The sequence below is a fragment of the Diadema antillarum genome, unplaced genomic scaffold (assembly GCF_040938485.1).
Source record: "Diadema antillarum isolate AM-2024a unplaced genomic scaffold, OU_Dant_1.0 seq00000660_RagTag, whole genome shotgun sequence".
In the NCBI taxonomy this organism is placed as follows: Eukaryota; Metazoa; Echinodermata; class Echinoidea; order Diadematoida; family Diadematidae; genus Diadema; species Diadema antillarum.
Window position 1 is genome coordinate 239,421 of NW_027271572.1, and position 18,065 is coordinate 257,485.

Sequence of the window (18,065 nt, forward strand, 5' to 3'; positions counted from 1 at the left end):
TAATTCAGAGAGAAAAAAATATATTAATCAACTTGATCAAATTAATCGTATCTGTTTCATTACATAAACTCCCTAACATTCCCTTGAGAATACAGCATTTCCCAAAACCTACAGTGAACTGAAAAAAAAGATCATGCTTGAATTAACCGAACGAAACTCTTCATTTTTTTTAACCTATCAACCTACCCCCTGTACAAAACAGAATAGCCATAATGTGCATACTGTCAAAGCAAACCGTATTCCTGCTTAAAGGGATGGTACAGTATTAGTGGAGATGAGAATTGGGCTTTTAACTTTTTGTGAGATACCAAGAAAACACTTGTGATATAGTACAGAGCATACCATGTTAAGAGGAATTCAAATTTTGTTTGATGAAAATCGGGTTTGGAAGGACTGAAACATCCAAAAACAAAGTAAAACAAAGCGATCGTAATAGAGTGTGGGTCCCACACTTTATTAGAATCGCTCTTTTTTGGATATCTCAGCCATTTGAAAACCAATTTTCATCAAATAAACGTTGAATTCCTCATAGAATTACGTGCTCTTTCATATTTCATAAGAGGTTTCTCATTATCTCACCCAAAATTGTTAGAAACCTGAAATTAGGTCTCAACCAAAACTATATCATCCATCTTAACTTGCACATACTTTACTATCACCTAACTACTTTTTATACATCTACCCAACCCCACCCATCCCATACTTTTCTACACAGGCCTATTCCCCCCCCCCCCCCCGGAAACTGACCCTCAACACCCACAAACACATACAGACACACAGACACACACACACACACACAAAACATACCCACACGCGTACATCCACAAACACAAAACACTCACACACCAAGTAGGTGGGAAGAAACCACACACACACACACACACACACACACACACACACACACACACTTTTGGCTCTTAAGAGTGGGGGGGGGTGGGGAGGAGGGGAGGATGTGTCTTCCTTTGAGCTAATCACAGCCACTGCCGCCCCTACGCCCCCCCCCCCCCCCACGCACACACGCAGACAATAGAAATGTTCCGCCATATGGCTTCATAAGAATAACAAGTTTTTATATTCCACTGTCTTGTCTCTTCGAAATCCACTGAAATTTTATGTGAAAAGTTTCGGTGCCGCAATTTGGTGGATAAGAAAACTTTTACAGTTCATGCACGTCATCATGCGCGTTCAACGATATCAAGAAAATTATAAAGAGAATAAAATCTTAAATATTTCATGAAAATTACCTATTCTCTCAACTTTTTACTCACATAATTAATGTTAAGCGTGGTCATATATATATACGAATGACCTTTCTTTCTTTTTTCTCAGTATGTTAGAAGCACTTCACTCGTTTTCAGAGCGACATAATGTATAAGCTTTAAGTAACAATTTATGGGATTCATCAATCCTGTTCAAACAAAGAACTTGCGTAGACCAGATAACCAGAATGATCCTTTCTATTGATATTGCCAAATACCACTTCTGCTGTCAGGCAGATGTGCTGGCAAGCAGCATATTATAAGGATTACATGAATAATCATTACATCACAGATGATTCTCTCACTGAATTTTAAAACAATAACATGCCTGTTGGTACGAATAACCTTTTTCTGCTCATGCGCAGATCTCGAGTGGAACTCCGAACTTGCTTGTTGATTCACGGGTAGTCAAATGCCTTTTTTTTTCTACCTTGTGTTGGCTTATTCCTGTGGTTAAAAATAAATGCAAATAAGTTGAAGACACCAGACTTATCGGAGAATATGTCCTGAGCAAAGGCGGAGGGAAGATTATCATACGTAATTCTTGAAACGGGAGTAGCAATGTCAGTACTATTGACGTCTCAAATAATTTGACTATAATTGATTACGATTACCATCGTTCGCAGATGTGCTATACAACAATCTGTAAATCACACGTCACTGTTAATCTAAAGCGCAGCAAACAAAAGTAGAGACAACTTTATAAACTCGAAAAATTTACTAGTTCAGTTTATTTGCTTTTATTCAATTATAATTTTAGCTGGTTTGTATAATGTTGAGAAAATATAACATAAGACACCATGTGTATCGACAATACATTGTGATCATTGTTTCTACATAATAAATAAAACGTATTATTGTTTGTCCTGTACTTACTTTCAACAATGCGTATTATGACATAATGAATATTATGAAAGCCCCATTATAGTAATTATTGTAGGATCGGTATTTTAGAAAACGAAATAACATTGTCCCATATAATACAAAATATTCATATCCATTTCAATGTCTTCTTGGGGAGGGGGTGATCAATGATATTTTACCAAATTGTTCTTACAGCAATTATTAACAGCAATCTCTGAAGAGATCATAAATTGATTATTCCATAACAGGCATATCATTCCCGAACACAGTTTTATTACCCTATATATACCATCTGACCTATCTTTTTTATAGAGATGGAAACAATTGAACTGGAGTTCGAATAAAATCAGTTTTACTGTGATATTATGATATGGTTTCAACAGGATTCGGTTCTTGTCTTTCACAACGACGACAAACGAAAGTCATCGACATGCGGCTAGGGTGACGCAATCACTGCTTCAAGCTCAAACTGGTCTGGTCTGAATGTCGCCCCCATGCGTCCGCCGAGTTCTGTCGAGGCGCCGGCGGGAAGACGCAAACTGAACCGCTGGAGGACGAACGTTACGAAGAGGAACAACTCCATCCGGGCTAATTGCTCGCCCGGGCATGCTCTCTGGCCTTATTGGGAGAAAGGCAGAAAAGAGATTATTAATATTGCTGCTTCCAGATTGTTGACGAAATAGTTTCTACTCTGTGTCAAACAAGAAAAAGAAAAAGAAAGTTAAATGTAAGACAAATAATATATTGTATAAAAACCTTAATCTCGTATTATATTACGAACATGTTGTCACGCGCATTTGCGCATTATGTAAAGAAAACAACAGGAAAGTGTACGGTACAGTCCTTCGTGAATTCGAGATTATAACTGATTGTAGCTACTGTAGCAATTTGGCTTGTCGGCCAGTTCACCATCATAATTCACCGTCACCCCTTTTAACAGTTGTGTGCAGAGGCAAGATGATAGACCAATGAGTTTATGATTCTATACGCAAACGGGAACAGTTAATCAAGAGAGAAAGAGGGACAAAATAATAAGTACATAATTTTTGTTCCTGCTGGGAACCTGTAAGAACATCAGTCTCTGAAATGTTGACCATACCGTAACTGAAGAGAACTGGCTCCAGCGATCTATCGAAGCACCCCTCTTGGTCCAGAAATCGTTCTGGTCTGAACTTGTCGGGTTCGTCCCACAGCGCCGGGCTGCGCGCCACGTACCAGAGGTTAATCGTGACTCTTGTACCGGCCGGTACGTCATATCCGGCTATTTTACGATCACGTGACGCAACGTGCGGCGCCACATAGGGGATGACTGGCCGCAGTCGCATGCTCTCGGCAATCGTGGCTTCGGTCAGGGGAAGGTTGTGGCGGTCGGCAAATGTCGGTAGCCGATCGGAGCCGACGACATCCGAAATCTCCCGACGGACCCGGGCTTGCAGCTCGGGATGACTCGCCAGGAGGTGGTAGGTCCATCGGAGAGTAGATATCGACGTTTCGAAGCCGGGGAAAATGGCGTCCCAACATGTCTGGAGAAGGTTGATTTCATCGAACGTCGATTCGTCGTCCGGAACCTGTACAGTATAAAAACACATAGTGCATGTGTATCTCGCCAAAAACAACGTTAGTCCTTTAAAAAAAGTCTTCATGTAATCTTTTCTGCCTACTGTTCTTCAACCATAAAAAGATGGCGGGTGGTGTGAATAAATCCCAAGATGAGCAGTTCTTGTTACTTTTGCTTCATTAATTCAGTTCACAGTTTGGATGGCCATTACCCATAAAAATAGTGCTTGAAAAACAGCGGCGTCAATATGATTTTAAGCTACGGAATACTTCTTATGTTTTGACAAAACAGTTCAAGTGTCCGTGGTGTAGTCTTTAAAAATCAAACCTTTCTGTACATTACAAGAAGTCTAAAGCCCTTTTTACACTTGTGTTTCTTAACCCCGTACCTTCTCTGACCCAGGACTATCGTTAGTCCCGTACCATTTTTTTTTTTAGCTTTTTACACTCGCCAATAAATCCCGTAACTAAGCTCTTGTCCTGGGCTAAGGAAAAAACTGACCTTTTTACACTCGTATTTCTTAGTCCCGTACTTTCTAAACCACATGAATATTCATGATACGCCGTGCACTGTACAAGTACACGCACGCACCGGCAGCACTTGATTACCTCGTTTCTGATTGGTCAGTGGTGGTCGGACTTCGTCTCCGTCGCTTAGCTCAGGATTATTTTTTCGTTCTGTTTACACTCGCTTGCTTGGCACTGCAATTGCGGTGCTAACCCTGCTATTTTGCAGGGCCAGATAGTACGGGATTATCGGTCTAGCCCACTTTGGCAAAACAAGTGTAAACAGAAAGTGGGCTAAGGAAAGTCCGGTACCAACGGTGGGGATACCGTTGGTACGGGACTAAGCACAAATTTGCAAGTGTAAAAAGCCTAATAGTTAAGGAACAGGTTGTTCGCAAGACGCCACACAGTCACTTGAAATACGATCTTTCTGTCGAAGTGCCAGCCAGTTGAATTACATGAACTTTTAGAAGCATTTTTTTTTCTTTCAGAAAATCATAGATCTGTACTATGTCACTACATGCTATCTATTATGCGAGATAACCTTCTCTCTGTGACAATTTCCTAGTTCGACGACCCACCTTCGACCTTCTGGCCATTTCTTTGAGATAGCACGAGATGAAGTCCGTTGCTGGTTCGTCGGGGCTGTAACTGGCCTTGTGCTCGTCAACGTGCTGCCTGATGAAGCCCAGCATCGTTCGCATCAGCTCCGTGAGCTCTTCCTTGGCAGGGAGTGGGAGGGACGCTAACCACGAGATCATACCTGTAATAATACACACACCGTTGGTATACAAGACAACACAAAAGAGTCAGAGTGAGAGCAGATTGGTGATAGAGGTATATGGAAATACATAAAGCAATTATTATAGAGTTTTATAAAGAGTTACAGCGAAAGAGGGGGTCAATAAGAGAAAGGATTAGAGGGTGATTATTTTGTGTCCTCTTTTTGTGAGGGGACATGTGTGTTTGAAAAATGATAAGATATAGAGACTTAACGAGAGGCAGTCAGCTATGCATATCATGCTGCTATTGTTTTCATCTACAGAAGTTCGTGGACTCAAGGTTGACATCACGGAAGCACGTTGATATCATGATATCACAAGTATGCTCGAATCTAGCCTCTGGATATACTAAGACGCTATGGTGGAACTTGAACGAACAGCTGATTGAGGAAGATGTGCATACTCTAGCAATAAGGACGCAACTCTCCCAGGCGTTCAGACGGGGGTCATCCCACGAGACCGACAGCCACGAATCATACAGCACACGAGCTAGACACTAGGCAGATGAGGCTCATGAGTTCGAAAATAGGCAAACAAGACCCACGAGCCCAACATTACATCACGGGGCTAAAATGTTTCGGTCTCGTGCTATGGGCCCTTCTTGCTTAGTGTCGAACTCGTGGGCCTTGTTTGCCTAGTGTCGGACTCGTGGTTCTTGTTTGCATAGTGTCGGACCTATATGGGCCTTATTTGCCTGGTGTCGAACTCACGGGCTATATGACTCGTGGGCTGTATCACTTGTGGGCTGTATGACTCATGGGTGTCGAACTCGCATAATGTGCACCCAATCCACGTGCCTCGCCGTCCTGAGTGTGACGCAAACCTCAACCACGAGAGCTTTTCAAAAGGCTGGTATGAAGCATAAAAATGCGTGTGCTTACCTAGTAGACCGGCAGGCCCGATTATTTCAGACAGTCTGTCGGAGCACGCGGCAATCCGGAGGAAATCGGGGTCGTCGAAACTGTACGTCTTTCCCGTGACGATCTTCATGATGACGTTGGAGACGGACACGGTGACGAGGTCGGTTGGGTTGAAGCTTTTCCCACCGTAACTCTCCATCTCTTCGAGAAACCTGAGAACCTGCGATGCAATGATCTCCTCGAACTTGATGACGCTCGAGTTGACTTTTCTGAAGACGGTGAGGAAAAACCTCTGCTGCTCCTTGAATACTGACCCACTAGCGAAGGCGATGCCTATGGGCATGAAAATGTTCATTTACATATTCAAAAAAAGTGAGAATTTATTACAAAGATAGCAGGATCAAATCTAAGGGATTATAAACAAGCAGTAATAGTCGTTACATTATGACATTCAAGGTGTTATTCAATCAATGACATCTCTATGTGCATGAAATATTACGACTTCATAAATGAGTCGGGAAGACACTGACTTACAGAGAACAAAATATACGAACCCTGTAGCAAAGGGGCGCTTTTAATGCACAAGATGTCAGAGGTCTGAACTGTTAAATCACTTTGTAGCAATGTTCGTGACAGACACTGCATGCATATACATTGTGTGTGTACGAAGTATGTTTTGGTAAAACTTTTGTGATATTTGCAGCCAACTTTCTACCCCTGATCAAGTTCACTATTGGTGTAAAAGGTCAGGGAATAGGCCGTTTCATACAACGCATCATGATATCTTAGAACTAACCTGATTCAGTAGATATGATGTAAGTTTCAGATGTTTCTATTTTTTTAGGGAATGTAAGCAACCTAATTTATGTCATAATACAAAACGCGCTGTATTACGATGACACTTTGCACATGACAACCATTATCGGATAGCGTTCTTCACCAACTTACCTGTGTTTGGTCTTCCCAGGATAGTCTCGCAAGCGGGAAAGGGTATCTTGTCGCTGACGTACGGATCTTGGAGGGTCTCGCGTATCAGCTTCTCGTCGCTCAGAACAACCACCCTTGTGCCCAGCATGGTGAAGGAGAATATGCCTCCGTAGGTGGCGCTCCACTGGAACAGAATTTCGTGCTGCTGCAGTTTGGTGAAGAGCAGACTGAAGACGCTACCGAAGACGGGCCATTCTGGAGGACCCGGAGGGTGGTTCCATCTCCTCGTGCGCCGCCCGCGGACAACTAGGTAGAAGACCAGAGCGGTGAGTGCGCCGCCAGCGAGAATTGTCGTAGGGGTGATGTACATAAGTGAGCTTGACGCTGCCGCCAATTCTGTCAGAGACGAGCAGTAATTAGCTGACGCTGATTGTTGTGGCAAAATTATATCAACTCAAACTTATAAGATGTCTAACCCTCCCGGCTTGTTGGACAAAATCTCTGTCACCGCCTTTACGGTTTTCTTGCTATCCCCACGGAGCTACCCCCATGCTATACCCAACTATACGTTTACTATTTTGTTGTTGCGTCGAACAGTATACCAGGGCACTCTGCGTAAGTGTAGTGAAGAAAAAGTATTGCCTCGTTTACTTTCTGAGAAAATCAAGCGCGCAGCTCTAAGATTGAATCCAATTGAATCCAATTTTGTGTGGACTAGATCTCGTCAGCTCAGCGTGTCCATGCATCGACCAGAAATCTCCGCACTGTACCGACTGTATAATGAGAAAATTGAGAAAGCGCTATATGAATGCACGACACTCACTGAAGTACACGATGTACCACTATTTACACCCATCCAGGTTTGTTATCTACTCGCTGTATGTACCAATATGCGCTATCCGTGAGGAAAGTTACGCTTGGGAGGATCACAATGTATCAACGATTACAGGCCTCAATCCGCATTCGTCAATGGATTTTACGTCACACTATTATAGGAGCATTACATTGAGTCCTTCACGTCTCGCCACCCCACCCCTTTTCTCACTTAGATATTTGTTGTTGTTTTCCTCTCATGATAAATCAATAGAAAGATATCTAGGGTCAGCTGTTGCTTTGCACAAAACAAGGTGAAAACTGAGTTGTTCACTGACATCGACTGATTCATGGGTATTGTAACGCCGAAATGTTTGCATCACTTTTGATAGAAAATGACGTTCTTCTCATGGTCGCAAGTGTGCAAGTGACACTTATTGACAGAACATCGGAAGGTACAGTCGCTTGTCATTTATACAGAGCTCATTTGAATGTGATATCTTTTTTGAAACATAAATGTTATGAAAGGCAGAAGGATAAAAAACACTATCCAACAATTTCTGAACTTGCGCATAAAAAGCAATCTTCGTTTCATATTCGCAAACATAATACGGTGGCGTTCATATACTCAGCCGGAGAAACCTGCAGCCTATAGCATTCATTGAATTGCCCCAAGGGCATACTCGTGTGTGTTCTACTTAAGAGTTCAAAGCTCAGTATGATTTCAACGATTTACTGAAATATCTAAACATATTTGCACGTCTAAGAATGATAAGTCAACGGTAGCAGGGTCAAAAGATAAGATGGCATTACACCGTATCAATAAAAGGGATCATTGTTTGTGGTTGTTGTTTTGTAGTAAAATCAGAGTTACAGGTGGTAGAGAATTACGCCTAATCATCTCCACAGTATCGTGTTTGTGTTTGCTAGATAGCGCGACCTAATTAACTGTACGTTGTCTGTATATTAAAGCGGGTGTGCGTGCAGGATGACACGTGATAATTAAGTATTTTAAAACAAGAAAGTAGTGCCCGTCGATTTCAAGAACAAAGGGGAAAAACAAAATGCAGTACTGAATTTGTATGAGAAAACAGCAACTGAGCAGGGGTTGCGAAACTTTTGTTTTGTTTTGTTTTTGCTTTTTTTGTTTTGTTTTGGTTTTTTTTTTAAAGGGTGGGGAGGTGGCCTGCATGCCGGAGGGGAGGGGGGTGGTCAAGAGTCAAACCCCCCGCACGGGAAGAATCTAACTGAAGAGCCTTCGGAAAGTAATGGGTATTGTTATTTCTTTTTCAAATTTTTTCCATCGACATTTTCCCCGACTTTTTTTTCTTTTTTTACCAAAAACGGTATAGAGACCCTTGCCCAATGGTTGAATGAAATCACAAATCACATCGCATAGAGTTTCCATTTAGATGTGGTGGCAAATACATGAATACATAATAAAATCTTGTCCGAATTTCTTCTAAGTTTCATGTACAGTATTTCAGTTATCTCTCCGCGTTCACTGAAGCCACATAATCGTACGTTTCGACAGGTAGTACAGTTGCACAATCTCTTTGAAGCACCAAATGCAGAACGAACTGGTAGCATTTCACTCACAATGGAATATATATATATATATATATATATATATATATATATATATAATATATATATATACATGTATATACTATATATATATATATATATATATATATATATATGTATATATACTGTATATATATATATATGTATATATATAATGTATATGTAGGCCTATATATATATATATATACATACATACACTGTATATATATGTGTGTGCGTGTGTGTGTGTTTACATATATATGATTATTTATGTAGAGAGAAATAACATATTATGATATACATTTACATAATTATAATATATTACATACAAATGTGCGCGTGCGTGTGTGTATGTGTAATGAATGCAAATCAAAACTATCCTAAATATCAAATGGACATCACTCACGGATATCTTTCATCATCTTTAGCGTAACAAATGCTGTTCTCCACGCTGGGCACAAAACACCATGATAATTCTCGTCTCCTCTTCTCTGTCTTCCTCCCCCTCTCCCTCGTTTCCATTCCTGAATGCCTCTCTATCTGTCAATCTTGTTCTTCAGTCTTTCTTTGCTCTTTCTCAACCACTGCCCTCCTCTCACCAAGACTCTTTAACTAATTAAAAAAAAAAATCTTCCATACAATCTTTATGCTTAACCTAGTTTTTGATGCTGTATAAATGTCAACGCTGGCTTTCAACACAAACACGACACCAGGGAGGTGTTTCATCAACGCTTGTCAGCGCCGACAACTGTCGCCGCTGACCAATTTCAGCAAAATCCTTGGTTTTGATTGGTTGAGATGCTCTGGTCACTGACTGTTACTATGGTGATTCAAGTTGTCAGCGGCGACAAACGTTGATGAAACACCCCCCAAGAGGCGCTTTGTCAATTACTGAACAATTACCAGTATACCTCATTCAATTTCCAACAAGAATGTTCGAATATTGTAATCCTCAGAGGCAAAACACACCTCAATTTATATGTGAATTTAGCGAATGCAGCACCAATAGTATATCAGATGAACGCCCACATCAGCAAATTTTTAGGAAATTATTAATAGGCAATTTATTTAAAAGTTATGAATTTTCGAAGCTGTGGTGCTGCCATTGCTGGTTAAAAAGGCTACAAGAGTTCAGGATATTTGAAACAATAAAAAAAGGAATAAAAGAATTCCTTTCTTTATTCTAGTTTGTTAAAAAGATCTTGACCTACCTGTTTCAACAGGCAAAGTGACAGGGAAAATAATATTACATATAACGTAATGTCAGTAGGCCTAATAAGTCGAGGGAATGTGTATATTTCATTAAAAAGGAGCTAATGTGACATCACAAATTGTTGTAGCCTTTTTATCCTGCAGTGATGGTACATTGATTTCATGAAATATTTGAAAATGTTCAATTTTCGAACGGATTGTCAAATTGTCCTATAAGTTCCTAAATGTGTTCAATGTGTTCATTTACTGCTTCTTGTATACTCTTACCGAAATCACATAATATATTTAGGTGTACTTCCTTCAAGTACAAATACATGAATTGATGAATTGATTTCATGAATTTGAATTGATACATCCCAGTGCATGTAATCAGTTGAACAGTGAGTGTATATCAAGCTAGAATACGTGACCGTATATTGTAACTGTAACTTCTGTTTGCGAAATCTTCAATCTTCAAACCACTTGTCGACTGGTGAAGTAAAACCTCTGCCTAAATAGCTGTTGTCGTTACGTCTTATTGGCGTGTGGGCAGGAAGTTAACGAGACTTTCCATGAAAGTATTAACCTCGTTCAAATAAACTTTGAGATGCGATGGCAAGTTTAAATGTCGTCGTGCGACTTCTTTGTCTCTCCCAAATATTTCCCTCTCTCACTAAACCACACAGGCACGCATAATGCATCTATAGAAGCATGAGCGCACGCGCGCACACACACATTCACTCACAGTTTCTCGCACACACCCACGATATCAATAAAGAGTGAAGAAAAAAAAATCGAGCAGATGGTCTTGGTGAGAAGATCTGAGGCATCTTGAAAGAATACAGTTAAGGTGTTTTGAAACGCAGGCTAAGAACTTACAGAATCAGAAGGCATTTTCATGTGGATTAGTACGCTTAAAATGCAACAAAGACTGACACAGACTTGATATATTGAAACATAGTACTGGCGATACTCCTGCGTGATCGTACTTGACCGATCATTTTTTTTTTCACGAATGTGAAGTCACTGCTATCGCCTCGCGGACATGCTGTTACAGCTCACAACCTCTTTTGGTCGGAACCGCATATGGAGGAGACAGTGTTAGAAGAGACAACAAGTGTTTGCCCACTTGTTTGATAAAATCCAGAAAACTGGATAAAAAAATAACCGCAATAGACAAGGGTTGCATGGTTTGGGATATCTCTCACTTCATGAATCAAAATGAGGAAAATTTCCGCAACTATATTCGTTTCTTTGCTGCTCTATTGAGGATGGAAAAATAAGTCTAGCCAGGCAGTATGTCGTTTATGCAAGATGAGAATGCTACCATGACGTCTGATGACATTACCCCAATCCCAGCCGCGTGGATTTTAGCGTTCATCTCGGGGGTATCTCTGTTCTGCAACGCGCTGAATCTCCTCATCATTCCAACACTCAAAGAGCTCGCCGACGCTACCAAAGTTTTCTACGTGTCACTGGCGATCATTGACCTCGTCTTTACACTACTCATCATCGTGATGGTTAAGCCCTCCCTCACGGGCAAGTGGGAATACGGAAGACTGATGTGCAAGGTTAGTGGATTTCTGATAGGAATAACTTCCGGCTCATCTGCGACTGTGGTGGCCCTTTTGAACGTAGATCGCTTTGCATTCATTATCAAGCCCCTCCATTACTCGAGGATTGTCACCACGCGGCGGTGCGTAATTGCTGTAGCTGTTATGATTCTGTTGCTAGTCTTTGTCGGCGTTGTGGAACACGTCTTCGCCGGCGACTTGTTCGACATCGTACGATTTCGAGAATTCGGAATATGTTTGACGGACAACCGGCATCGACGATTTTTGCCCTTCACCATCTTCAATTTCGTGATCGGATATTGGTCTCCGGCTTTGGTGATCCTCTGCCTGTACGTCGTCATCCTCCGGACGGTGTGGCGACATTCGAAGGTCATTGCTACCCAAGAGAGAATCGTTGACCAGTTGGATGGCAAATGTAGTCGAATGTCTGTTGTTCACTCCGCAGGAGCGTTATCTCCTTTCGAGAAACGTAGCGAAAAAGTTCGGCTACTGCGATCCGAACATCGTCGACATCTTAAGTCGGTCGCGATTGCCATATCAATCACAGGATCGTTCATCCTCTCTTGGTTGCCGATCACGATATCCGAGACAATACAGCCGATTACTGGTCGCCCGGTAGCCCGAGGTTACCAAATCGCTTTCCTGTATCTCGCATGCTGTAGCACCTGGCTAGATTCTCTCGTCTATTTTGTCCTCAACAAAGAATACAGGAGTAATCTGAAGGAAATCTTACGAAGAGCTAAGACGATGTTCTTATTTCTCTGTTTTGTAAAATGGAGTCATAGATTTAAAGTGAGTAGCGATGAAGACACTTGACAGATGGTTACAATTGAGACAGTCCGTGGTTTATACAAGCGTTACACACCTGCAAATCATTATCTATAACAAAGGGCAATCATTTTTTCATAAATAGTTGATTTCTTTCCTCATGTGTTTAAGTGATGAGGGTTTTACACCGTAAAATACAGCGATACATGTATAAGTGGACAGGAGTTTATGTGACTTGAACTTTCAACGAACAGCTAGTCAAATGTGACTTTGGGGGAAATCATGGAGCAAACATGGCAAATTTTACAGTTTTGCTCGAAGGCAGATGTCCTTTGTTTTTTAAAGTATATGCAGCGAGTAATACCCTCCCTCTGCACTCACTGAGGGCGATTGAATTGAATGGAAATATGATTTTTTTTTTAATGTGATCACTCGGAAAGCAATGATGCTTGTATTTGTAAACAAGCAACTTCGGCGTCGACGGCTTTTAGTCCCTTCGGAGGATGATGGATAAAGTTCCTCGAAGCAAAACCCCTCCTGTCGAGCTCTGAGCCACAATAGGTTAAAGGGACTGTACAGTACTGGTTGAGGTGCGGATTCAGGTTTATAACATTCCTAAGTGAGATAAGGAGAAACCTCTTATGAAATATGAAAGAGCATGTAATTTTAAGAAGGATTCAACGTTTATTTGATGAAAATTGGTTTTCAAATGGCTGAGATATCCAAAAAAGTGATAATAATAAAAGGCGACAGGCCACGCCTTTTATTAGGATCTCTTTGTTTCACGTTATTTTTGGATATCTCAGCTATTTCAAAACCGATTTTCATTAAATAAACTTTTGATGCCCCTTAGAATTGCATGCTCTTTGACATCTCATAGAGTGGTTTCTGAATATCTCGCAAAACATTAAAAGCTAAATCCTCACCTCAACCAGAACTGTACACACCCTTTAAGTGCAAATGCGTTAATCAATATTGTGTTTTGATTTAGACAAGATGTTGTTCACCGATGTATGATCGGTACATGGTCGTGATCATTCATTCTTTCAGCAGCTAAGCTTAATTGTAGGCTCTAATGGTTTGATTGTATTATGTGCCATGTTTTAATAACTGCTTTAAACACTGCTATTTTCAACTATATTGTCTCTGCCATATTCTTACTCCTTCATACTGTGTTTGCAAACTGTGGTTTTTTTTTTTCTATGTTTCATGAAATGCGATTTTATATTTATGAACTCGAATCGTACAGGACCTTGATGTGAAACATCGTCTACTTGTTGATCTTGTTATCATGTCAAAATATGTTGAGAAAAAATATGTTGAAATAAATAATTTTTCTCAAACTGAAACATTTATGCAACTTAATAACTTTGTCGTCACTTGGTCGAACGGAAAACAGACTGCTGATAAATTAAGTTCTGACACCGATTACAGAAAAACGTAATCATTGTTACATATATAACTTGCCGAGTGCGAAATATGGCTCTCGACAAACACTGAACCATGCACACGGCTGCACATTGGATCACATGCTACCGTTTGATGTGATGTTAATTGGACAGATTAACCCCCCTCCCTGCCCCTCCATCCTCTATGGCGAACATTCAAAACGTTTCACATATCTACCTCCATTTGGTTAAGTTTGATCGAACGTCCTGGGTCTAATAATTAGTCTGACATGTTACGTGACGTCTAGAAGCTTGTCGCCAGATTTTGGCGACGATTCTTACAGATGATGCAGATTCGCAATAAAATGAGATGTGAAAGGGATAGCCTAAAAAAAAAAATAAGCAAGAAACAGAATTAACTGCAGTTCCTATACTAGTAAATTGTATCTTCAGGTAGCATTTCCTGTCATCCGCATTCGAAACATCTGATATCTCAGTCTCCATACTCGTTACTTATTTCATCTTCCTCATTGAGAGTGACTAGTCTGTAAATCAGTATATGAAGAGCTTGCTTCCAAAAGGCTCTAAATCCATTGAAAATGGTGGATTTAGCGCCTTTTGGAAGCAAGCTCTTCATGTATGATTATACACATGCACTATTCTACACCCATACGAGACCTATTTCCATGACTGAGTCACGATGACTAATCCCGGTCTAAAGGAGAATTCTCCCAAGAAGAACGTTGGTATAAATCAGAGCAGGAGGATAAGAACAGCAAATCAGTAAAACCATTCACGGAATCGCATCTGAACGTAACCTTTCACCTTATATAAAGAGTGACGCTCCAAATTTATCCTGAAAATATATGAAATTTTGCATCTGAATATCCAATCGAACTCTCTGATCAATCAGCTCTAAAATGTCCTCGTAAAACCATAGTCGGCTCTTCCACAATCGGGCCCGATATTTACTGATGGCCTTACGCAAACATGACGGTATACCACTTGTCCCACAGCTCGCACTAATTCAACTTTGATTGGGAGCACGTGGATTTGTGTTGCTCTTGATGGGTGGAAGCTAGCTTGACACGCTGTTTGATTTCAACATCCTCTCTGCAGAGTGATCAGAATGAAAACTTGATTGCGTGTACTCTAAACGTGATCTCTCACGTTTCTCTGTCGGGAATGGGAGGGGGCAGAACAAAACACAGAAATATGGCATGAACTATGGTTTTCTTTCTTTTTTCATATGTTTCATATCTATGGTACAAAACAGGAAAAATAGTAAAGACAACGAGATACATCAATATTATAGTACCTTTGAATACTTCCATTTGAGAACATAAGGGTATAGTGCTTAATCTATTCTCTTGGGCTTTAATCTACTACTGACCAGCGATTCCTCCTCGCTCTATGGCTGCGTCCTCCCCTCCCCGTCTTATTCTGTCATCCTAAAGATATCATCGTGCATGAGCTGGCCATTAATCGTGACCACAGTGCATCCGTAAGTCATTATTATGCACAATGTATCTACGGAACCACCATCTACAGTTTATTTTCCTCTGAATTATTATAACAATGTATGATTATTCTCGCCGTGCCGTCCAATAATTGTGCAAGCCAAACCTGACATCGCACCGCAGGAATCGTTAGTTGGCCACGAAAGAAAATAAATATTAGCACACTTCAAAGGGACATCACCACATGTCAAAAATCCCATCCAAGCCTTGTGGTATTCTTGGGGTCCTCGATGCAATTCAAAACGTTTGCACAACCTTTGATCATTTTGGTCTTTCTTGAGCTTCAAGAAGATGCATTCATCGAAATGTACAGTCTCTCTGTGGCTTTAAATTGCTCTTGTCTATTCATAATGATTACTTTCCCCATATATGTGTAATCATATTCTGTTATTTTTGTGTGTGCTTGTTTTGTTTTCCATGCTCCGTTGATGACTGCCGATACGTCGTGCCCTGGCGCAAAATATTTCCCTTTGTAAACAGTGGAGATTCCATTTTATTCTATAGACACCTTGTAAGTGCTCCGTTTCCGTATACAGCAATATGCATGCACCAACGAAACACACTCGCAAAATTCCAAGGTGCCAAGTGAGAATTTAGAGAAACACTGATGCAGAATCTTTTGCTCACTGGAATGTGAAGTTTTCTGATGATTTATTTGACACAACATCTTATCACTTACAGTAACGATGGAGTGTACAAGTGTACTTCACAAATAGAGAGCGTTGCAATTTCAAGACCAATTTTGACACTTGCGTGGTTTAAAAACTGGTCCATCATTATTTTCTCCATGTCCTGTGAAATAAACTTGCACAAAATTCATCATTGTGAGCGACGACTGAGAACGTCTCAATTGGTGATAGATATACAGTCACGAATCGCAATATTAACCAATAAACAGATACTAGTAATGTCATAAATAGAATACAATCGATTATGCACGATAATACATTTTACATGTACAAATAGGTATCATAGCTATTGTCAAGACTGTAAGTTTATATCAAACGTCAAATGCCGCGGGTCTATAATTGCACTTTACCATGTATACAATAAGATTAACAACCATTCGTCTGACACATGTTACAGGCTAAATGGCCACCGCTTGAACCCTGTTCACACTGTACAACTTACCTGTTTATGTATTGATCGTTAGCAACATTGTTTAGGTGTTTGTTGCTTTGTTGGTTAATGTATAAGCCGACAATGTGTATCACCAAGGTAAACGTCAGCTTGACGTAGTGGCAACTGTTGAACAAAGTGCGCGTATAGATACTCACATGACTTATAATTAATGTAAGCCTTATCTTAACGAACATCATTAGACACATAAAACACTGTTGAAAAGAGGAGACGCGACGTGATATGCATAGGTAAGTTCTGGTTTAGATGTAAAATAGATTACTCAATCTTTGTACTGCCACTCTGACGTGTAATACTGGTTGTAATTTCATGTATAATACTTGCATGTACATAAAAGACTTTTCCCGAGGACTTGTACTACGCCGTATAACACGAGTCAAAATGCCAGAGCTAACGTAGAATTATTTGTTACTTGAATACCAAGAATACATAAATCCATGAAATCAATTTCTACGTGTTCACTGGTTTTCTTTTTATCATTATTTCATACAAGTTACTACAGAATTAATTTATAGGCGGTGAGACCTTAATGTATATAGTTGAGGTAGGATCCGTTTACGGAACACGTTTCGAATCGTCGGTTTATTGAAGCTCTGTTGCGAAGAATCGTTACGACACTTCTTAAAGGTAGGGAATCCCATTTGCATGCCTTAAATGAAGAGTTGTATAAATACAGTGGTATGTTGAAGAGAGTATCATTTTAGAAACTCCCATAAAGTATTGAAAGTGGAAGGTAACATTTAGTACATTTTTATTGACCATTAGATTTTGAATTGAATTTTTTTTCGGGGCTCACCGTAAATTCCAGTACATTACTAGGCTACCTTTGCAGACCCATGCACTGCATGTGTGTCCATCATGTATATTTTGTGACGAAATTTCATCAAAACTTACAAACATTTCTGTATACATTCTTGCCACACACTCTATATGTTATTACATCAGCTCTTGTACTTTTAGATTTGTGTTTATAGATAAAAAAGTACAGAAGACTGCAACAAAATGGCTTAAGTGTGGCTAACACACAGAACTACTGAGTAGTTGAGTTTTGTGCATTATTCAAATTGCAGATAACTGTTGACTTCCAAATTTCTCAGCAGTGGCCTAAACAAGTCCCCTGAGGTTCATATCTAATGTTTTGCTGCATTTTGGGAGGTCTGTAAAAGGTATCCCCTACCTTTAAGGAAAGGGCTTGCTTTTTTTATTCCATTCATACTCAAACATTTAAAACGCATTCAAAATAACAAAAAATTGAGCAATGAATGTTTACAATTTAAGACGGAATAGGAATGTCAAATTTCGTTTTGAGTTGTGACAAACTTACTTTCCTTACAAGCGTATATTTTCCT

General features: G+C 40.2%; 2 protein-coding genes across 2 annotated transcripts; one reads left to right on the forward strand and one right to left on the reverse strand.

Annotated features, from left to right (window-relative positions):
• Positions 1 to 2,559: 2,559 nt before the first annotated feature.
• On the reverse strand, positions 2,560 to 7,126 carry LOC139736648 (cytochrome P450 2U1-like). Its single transcript, XM_071647397.1, has 5 exons — positions 6,778 to 7,126; positions 5,851 to 6,162; positions 4,769 to 4,950; positions 3,223 to 3,691; positions 2,560 to 2,741 (listed from the first exon to the last, which is right to left on the reverse strand). The coding sequence occupies exons 1-5, from the start codon at positions 7,124 to 7,126 to the stop codon at positions 2,560 to 2,562; spliced, it is 1,494 nt and encodes a 497-aa protein (XP_071503498.1).
• A 4,498-nt stretch (positions 7,127 to 11,624) lies between these two features.
• On the forward strand, positions 11,625 to 12,716 carry LOC139736650 (rhodopsin, GQ-coupled-like). Its single transcript, XM_071647398.1, has one exon. The coding sequence runs from the start codon at positions 11,625 to 11,627 to the stop codon at positions 12,714 to 12,716; it is 1,092 nt and encodes a 363-aa protein (XP_071503499.1).
• Positions 12,717 to 18,065: the final 5,349 nt, after the last annotated feature.